Source organism: Austrofundulus limnaeus, unplaced genomic scaffold (genome assembly GCF_001266775.1).
Source record: "Austrofundulus limnaeus strain Quisiro unplaced genomic scaffold, Austrofundulus_limnaeus-1.0 Scaffold21, whole genome shotgun sequence".
NCBI classification, from domain to species: domain Eukaryota; kingdom Metazoa; phylum Chordata; class Actinopteri; order Cyprinodontiformes; family Rivulidae; genus Austrofundulus; species Austrofundulus limnaeus.
In genome coordinates, this window is record NW_013952423.1 from 1,361,794 (window position 1) to 1,369,425 (window position 7,632).

The following is a 7,632-nucleotide window of genomic DNA, read 5'->3' on the forward strand; positions in this document are numbered from 1 at the left end:
CCTAATAAATTAGTTTTAGTTATTAAAATAAAAATAAGTGCTTGTTTCTTAAAATAAAATTTCACTTCATTTTCTTACCTCAAACTAAAAGATTCTTGTTTTTTTAAATCAATTTAAATTTGCTTCCTAAACCTAAACAAGTGGTTTTCCTGCATAGATCACAATAGATTGGTTTCTATACATAAACATAAAGTTTTGGTACTAAATTATATTACATTGGTAAAGGTACTTTGGATACTAACCCTAAACATTTTGTTTAAATTATTTATTTTAGTTTACAGTCCTGCTAAACAAACTGTGTTCAGGTATTTGTGACTTTAAAATCTTTGCTTTTAGAAAAACTAAACTACAACAGAACATACGCAGACAAATACACAATAAAAAACATTAATTACTTTAAAAGTTTACCTCATCTAGTTTGAGTTTACAAGTTGAACATATATTTGGACTGATTTCCTTTGTGAGGAGCCTAAAAGTTATCAGAGATTCAGAACTTTGTTTTGCACTAAATCCTAATTTCCTAAAGTTGTTAGCAGCTACGACTTCAATCAAATCAAATTTATTCAGCTCATTTAAAAAAGAGCTGCACTCAAAATAGCAAATACTAAAAAACAAAACTAAACACACAAGAGACCACAGAACAGAAAGCAAATTACTCAATTTAAAACTTTATATTTTGCCAATCAGCCCCAAAGCACCGGCTCTTAAAAAACAAAACAAATGGGTCTGTTTAACAAACATATGAATCATATCTCAGCCAACTCAAAGCTCCAAGGATTTCTGAGCATTAGGCTCTTCTGTAACATCATAATTGACAGGCAAGAATACACTTTAAAAGCCTAATTTTTTTAAATAATGAATTATAATTTGATGTTTTTTCCCTGAAGGCTTCTGTCATAATGTTTGGCACGAATCTAATGAAGAGAGATTTGTCTCACTGTGCATTTTGATCTTTTTTTTTTTATTTACTTGCATCAATATGAAAAACAAACAAAAACATCCAGCAAATGGGGAGTGGATTTAAAGACACACAGAAAGCAACACAGCTAATGTTTCAGTTTAAGTCGAAGGCGGAGCCGCGAGAAGTTACAGCCCAGACCACCGGTGCCACTCGATGCTGCTGGTGTGTTTCCTCGCTGACACCCGGACAAGTGTCTGACAGAAAACAACGACTCCTCCTCCAGAAGAATAACAAGAAGGTGAAGCTGTGGAGGAGAGGACTACCGTGATCTGTCAGGGACTCCTCCTGGTCAAAGCAGCGCCTGAAAACTGGCACCAGCCTGGCAGAAAATGTCACTTTTTTGGGAGAGGAATTTGCAGAATGTAGTTTGAGGAGCTGCTCTGTTGGTGTTTTAATACCAGTGGTGGGCACAGCTAAACAAGTACTTAGCTTCATTAACCACTAGCTCGCTAAACACAAAATTGAGCTCCAATAAACTGACAGATAAAAAAAATTATTGGAAACTAATGCTAACCGCTAAGATGGTTAGTGCAATTGATGCACACCTGTTGGTTTTCTATTGGTTTAATTTGAAGGTGGGCGGGATCATCTGTGGCAAATCAGCCAATCCAAATCAAGGAGGGTCTAGCTGCAGCCACAGCCAGTACAAGACATGCCACCCCCAACACTAACGCTAACTAACCCCTGGAAGTGTTTTGTAGTCTGGGGGTGTGTTCTGTAGTCTGGGGGCATGTTTTGTACGGTCCGAACCAGTTATAGCTCCGTCTAACTTGCGATACTTCCAGTTTACCCCTTTCAGAATTAAAGTGATCGAGTTTGTATTTTTATGAACATTGTTTGAGTACTTTCTCTACCGTATTTTATAAGTAGTCGATTTTTGCATTTGTTATTTAAATCTTGTTAAATGTTATTTTATTTCTTTTTGATGGTCTTAGTTTGAAGCTTAGTGGCTAAAAATGCTACATGCTACACACAGGGTGCCGGACACATAGTTATTTTTTTATTTGGGATAAATAAAGAAGTTTTATACGTGTGAAATTTTGGACTTAAAATTAGCGGAACTTAATTTACAAGAAGCTAATTGGTCCGCTAATGGTTTCTAATAATCTGCTAAATGAGAAGCTAGTTCTGCTATTAGCGAATTAGCAGAACTGTGCCCACCACTTCTAAACACATAAGATTGATGACAATAATGCTTTAAATTTTTTTTTGAACAGCTTGTCCTCACCCTCGTTCACAAACAGGAATAACATTTCATGAAAGTTGTTTTAAAGCAGGGCGTCTCCCTTTAGTGCGTTCATTCATTCTGATCAGTGGGGTCGCCCTGAAGGGGGGTCATTTCACTGCTTTCTTAGCCCGATCTGTAAACTCCACGAGAGACGGCAGCCGTCACAGAGGGCTGGGCATTCAAACGGCTCCGAAACTCAACTACAAAGTTCTGAATAATTAAAAACTTCCTCAAACTCATTACATTTTGTACATAAAATGCAGGCTATCTCAAGCGTTCAGGTGGATGAGGTTTGCTAAAAGCTCCCAGCATGCTCATTCGAACATCTCAGCACAAGCAGCAAGCACAAGCACAGGGATTTACCTGGTGTGAAGAGCTGTAAGGGAAAGAAAATGAACCCCAAAAACCACCCCTGCACCATCATATCGCAGCTCCACATGCATGCAACAAATACAGATGTCCAAAAGCTGCCCTGAAACAAACCCCGCCCCCAACACCGAGCAGTAAGTGGAGATAGAAAGGCGGCACACCAGGGAAGGTGGAATACCATAACAACACGTAGAACATATTGTTACACTATTCCACCCACCTTAACTGTGAACCCTTGGGGGTGGCTACGCCGTAGCCTTTGGAGTCCAAGTTGCCTCCGACTTTCATTGTGTCGCAGGGTTTGCGCTGCTCTGTGTACTCGTTCATGGTGGACTCCAGCAGGAAGGCGTATTTCCCTTTGGACTTGCGGACCCGCGCCACCCCTTCTACCGTGGTCTTGGTGAAGACCGTGGGCTCGGCGGACTTCATGTACCCCCACATCTTCTCGTAGACGGCGATCTTGGACCGCTGTTGGGGTTTGATGGGGGTTGGAGRTTCAGAAGGTAGATGATGTGAGAGAGACGGAGAAAACATTTCCGCATACAAGACTTTTCAAAATAAAATGCAAGAACTGTCTACTTCCTGTTGACTTTCTGAAARTCTTACTTACCGTGCGTTGAGAGAATAATTCATGTTGGCAGTAAAGTATGAGATGCCAAGAGTAAAAATGTTAATAAATGTCATTATCATATTTTCAATATTTAGCTCACTTTGAGCGTAAAATCCGAGTAGAATTTTTTCCATTAACATTTTATTGTTATTTAGCTTATAGTTCTTATATTTAGCTCATTTTTACTAAATTTTAAATGTTATGTCTAAATGTTAAATCCTAAATCTAAATGTGTAAATTAAATCTAAAATGTTGTGGATAAATGTTAAAATTTACATTTAGGTATTTCAGAATGGAACGCAGCCTTTGTCTTTGGTGGGCGACTTTTATTGTGACGTAATCATCCTGCGACAAAAGCAACTGCTGTTAACTTTGCTAATGCTGCTAATTCTGCTAATGTTGCTTACATTGCTAATGCTGCTAACTCTGCTAATGTTGCTTACAATGCTAACGCTGCTAATGGTGCGTTCACACCAAACGCGATTTCAGCGTCAGGAGCCTCAGGTTTACATGCAAAGTCTATGGTGGACGCGCTTCAAGCAACATCGGGAAGTGCTGCGGCGCCTCAAGCGCGATTAGAGCAGCGCGATTTGAACGATTTGAACGATTTGAGCGTTCGACGTGCTGAGGCGCAAATTGCTGAAGTTAGAAAATCTGAACTTTTGCAGCTCGACGCGCCGCGTCAACCAATCAGAGAGACTCCACTGTGTGACGTAGTGACATATTTCCCGATGGGACAGTTTACTGAATGATGTCCACTAACCTGAAACAGATGGAGAGGAGCTCTTTAGCTGAAATCCAGTGCCTGCCTGTGTCCTGATCCGCTCCAATGCGTGGCAGCGACTCATCAGACTGGAAAAATAGTCCTGAAAGCGAGCTGTGAGCCTCTACTCTGAATTATCTGGTGAATTAATTATGAATTAATATCTGATGAACGTGACATGCTCTTGCTCTCTGTAAATAAAGTAAAGCCACTTCCTCRTCCGACATTAAACAGAGCCCGACAGAGGAGGGAGGGGCGGGGCGGCAGTCGCCGTGCAGCGCTTCAAGAGCTGACCTGCGTCTGACCTCAAAGTGCACAAGCTTCAAACTTCAGCGTTGGCTGCAATTTTGAAGCTGAAATCGCGTTCGGTGTGAACGCAGCATAACTCTTAATGCTGATAACTCTGCTAACTCTGATAATGCTGCTAACTCTGCTAATGCTGCTAACTCTGCTAACACTGCTAATGCTAACTCTGCTAACGTTTCCCTACAAGACATCAAACTTGCAGTTGCAGCTGGTGTCAGAGGTGCACTTTAAACTACCGAACCATTGGTATCATCATAYTGTTTTCAATTAACAGATTTTGAATTTAAGTTTTAAATGACTTCAGCAGCAGCGTTACACATCCAACAGACTTCTTGATTGTTTTCTGTTTAATGTCTGCCCATAAATAWATGWCTTTATGAACATACCCGCAAGACCATTTGTCTTTTTAACACCCTTTCGCCGTGTTTCTGCCAATCTTGCCGCGACACTAACCTTTATTCCAGTTCAACAATCTTAAAGAACCTCTTCAAAACACCAATAACTCAGTTTGACAAACAWACTACTTTAGTGCTGACAATGTAATACCCATAGAGCTGTTAGCTAAAACTGTTAAATTCAGTAGATTTATCAGCTAAAGATTGGCACATCTCTAAGGTCGAATTTCCTCATTACTCAACTGCAAACATTTTCACTGTTCAAACAGTTGTTCAGATTTGAATCCATAAAMTAAAAAATGCTTAAAGTTGTGACTTTTGCTGGTCAAGTTATCCAATCATTAATTAATTAAGAGCCTCATAAACCATTATGTTAGTTTTTATCTATTTACTATGAYTGTTTCTGTCTTTAAAACTATTGGATTTAATATATATATACAGTATATATGGTATTATTTGCTGCTTCCAATATATTTCTCTGCTTGTTTCACAAAACTGGATGCAAATAAAGACAACTTTTAGGTCACAGGGTTACTTTGTTGTCCTGCTAAAAAACATCTTAAATGTCTTTGAATGGCACAAACTGTTGAAACAGAGAATAAATCAAAGCACTGTTTTCTTTTCTAACAATTATAGTAAAGACGGTTGTAGGACAGTTATTAATTTCACATCTCTAACCGCTCACTGGGACCCTAACTTTGTGCACCGCTRCTTTAAAGGTTGTTAAAACCACACATTGAGCTGTTTATACATGAACATAAAGACTACACGAGGTCCCTACCTTCTCTTGGAGTGGACRTTCAACTCCAAGCAACCCCCACACTCACCCTGAAGAACTCTTTGGTGGAACCGGAGTCCAGAGTCCCGTAGGCGATGTCGGTCTGCTTGGCCAGGTCCTCGGCGCTCTCGATGGGTGAAACCATCCGCTCCACGGTGAGGAAGGCAGCCAGGTTGGCCGTGTAGGACGAGATGATGATGAGAGTGAAGAACCACCACACCCCTCCTACGATTCGACCCGATAGCGATCTTACAGAGGAGAGAGGAAGGAGGAATAAAAAAAAGAAAGAAAGAAATATGCAGGGATGGTTTGGAGGGTAAAACGGAAAAATTGGAAGGATTTTGAAGGTAAAATTAGGGTTAAGAAGAGAGAAAAGAGTAGGTTATTACAGTGAAGACCACAAGGTGGAGCTCTGATAACATTTATAGCTGCCACAGCTGTTTTCAGCCTCATTAGAACAAACTGTCTCATAAAAAACCCTAAATGCTGATATTGACCAAGTTTGGTACAGAAAAGGTGTAAGCTGCCTCCTAACTCCTTTCTTTTTGTTTACCGATGGGATAAAAAGTGCTGCAGGTCCCTGTGGCCAGCAGATCAGCTCTTTCTTGTTTTTATTTTATTTTTTATATATATATTTTCCTCCAACCCCTCGCTCGGGGGAGACGGATAGCTCGCTGCTCAGGAGCAGCGGAAGGTCGTGAGGAGAATCTTAAACCATAAATGCTGCATCGAGGAGAACAAACAAGATTTCCCCTTGGTGCGAATCAAACGGCGGAGGATGCAAACCCCCCCCAGGCCTCCGTGTCGGATGGAGGGAGTCGAGCATCCGGCTGCTGTTTTACAATCTTACTGCAGTCTTGTCAAATTCTATTAATCGCAAAACACGCAAGCAGTTGACTAAAAAGACAAAAACTCATTTCTAATCCTCCCCACAAAAACTCTGATTATCAATGAACAGAAGGACCTTTTAACAAATCACTATCAGAGAGGAAACTTTGTWTTTTTTTCTCGGCCCGTCCAGACGCCTGCAGCAGCCGAGGCGGCGCCCAATAAAGCGGCGCCGCAGCGGAGCACGTCTCCTCCACGCTCACAGGGAACCCGTGAAATAGACTTATTGATGCATCGACTCTGGATTTGAATACAGATGACTTCCTGCTCGTYGCCTCGGCTTTGTTTCCTCCTTCGCCCTGAGAGCGCCGACATTCAAACTGAGGAACATCAACAGAAGAGGCGAAGGGTTTGTCTGAGGCGACRCAGGAATTATCCTGATCCCAGAATCTAATTCAGAGGAGCTTTAATGATTACAGTCAAAGACGGTGAAAAAAACATACAAGAAAACAAATATTTACATGAAACCTGGTTTAAGGTTTGGTCTTCTGTTTATTTTTAGATCTTTATTCAATCGTTTTTGCTTCAGGACCTGCTGATGATCAAAAACGTCCAATAGATGAGAGTTTGTTTCCACTGCGATGGTAAACGCATCATTTTAAGACTGAAAAATCACTCAAACTTTGTCTTAAACTTGAAAAATCTTGATTTAAACAACTGTGAGCGTCACAAACAGCAGTGCAACACTTGAAGGAGTTAAAACCGTATATTTTAATTATTTTATTTTCTGTTACATTTTGAGTTTTCCTCTTATCTAGAAGCTTCTATTTCAGAAATTTAGATTACTGTACTTGTTTTTGGCTGTAGATTTAAATTTAGTAAAGAAAATAAAAAAAATAAAAATAGCCTGTTTCTGTGCTTATCTAAACGGTCATTTAGAAAAAAAAACATTTGAGCTTTTTAAAAGCTAATGTATTTCTCACAAAGATTCTGATAGAACATTTTGTAGTTTTCTGTGTGCACAGCATTGTGGGTATGGGTCAGAGGTTTTTCTGTAAAAACAAACCAGCATTGCTACTAACTTTGACAGAAGCAAGTGCATTTTTCTGTTCATCTGATGATTTTTGTGAATTCTGGCAGAGAAAACACTGGATGAGGTGAAATGTTAGCGTAGAGGACGTTTCACCAACAAAGAGTCAATAAGAAAATGTGCACCTTTAAATTTTTATTTGTTTTAACATAATTGTTTTAATTTAATGCATTTAACAAAAAATATAATTAGATTTTATTGTGAAACTTATTCTTATCTGCTCCTAGATAAGATAAGATAAGATAAGATAAGATAAGATAAGATAAGATAAGATAAGATAAGATAAGATAAGATAAGATAAGAT

General features: G+C 39.5%; 1 protein-coding gene across 3 annotated transcripts in view; it reads right to left on the minus strand.

Moving 5' to 3' along the window:
- LOC106514624 (glutamate receptor 4) overlaps positions 1-7,632 on the minus strand; it is a 106,558-nt gene that overhangs the window by 8,953 nt on the left and 89,973 nt on the right. For all 3 annotated transcript variants that reach the window (XM_014003987.1, XM_014003983.1, XM_014003984.1), the window contains exons 12-13: positions 5,460-5,658; positions 2,779-3,026 (exon numbers count right to left, since the gene is read on the minus strand). In XM_014003987.1, the coding sequence (XP_013859441.1) occupies positions 2,779-3,026; positions 5,460-5,658 (447 nt within the window). The remainder of the gene's footprint in view (positions 1-2,778; positions 3,027-5,459; positions 5,659-7,632) is intronic.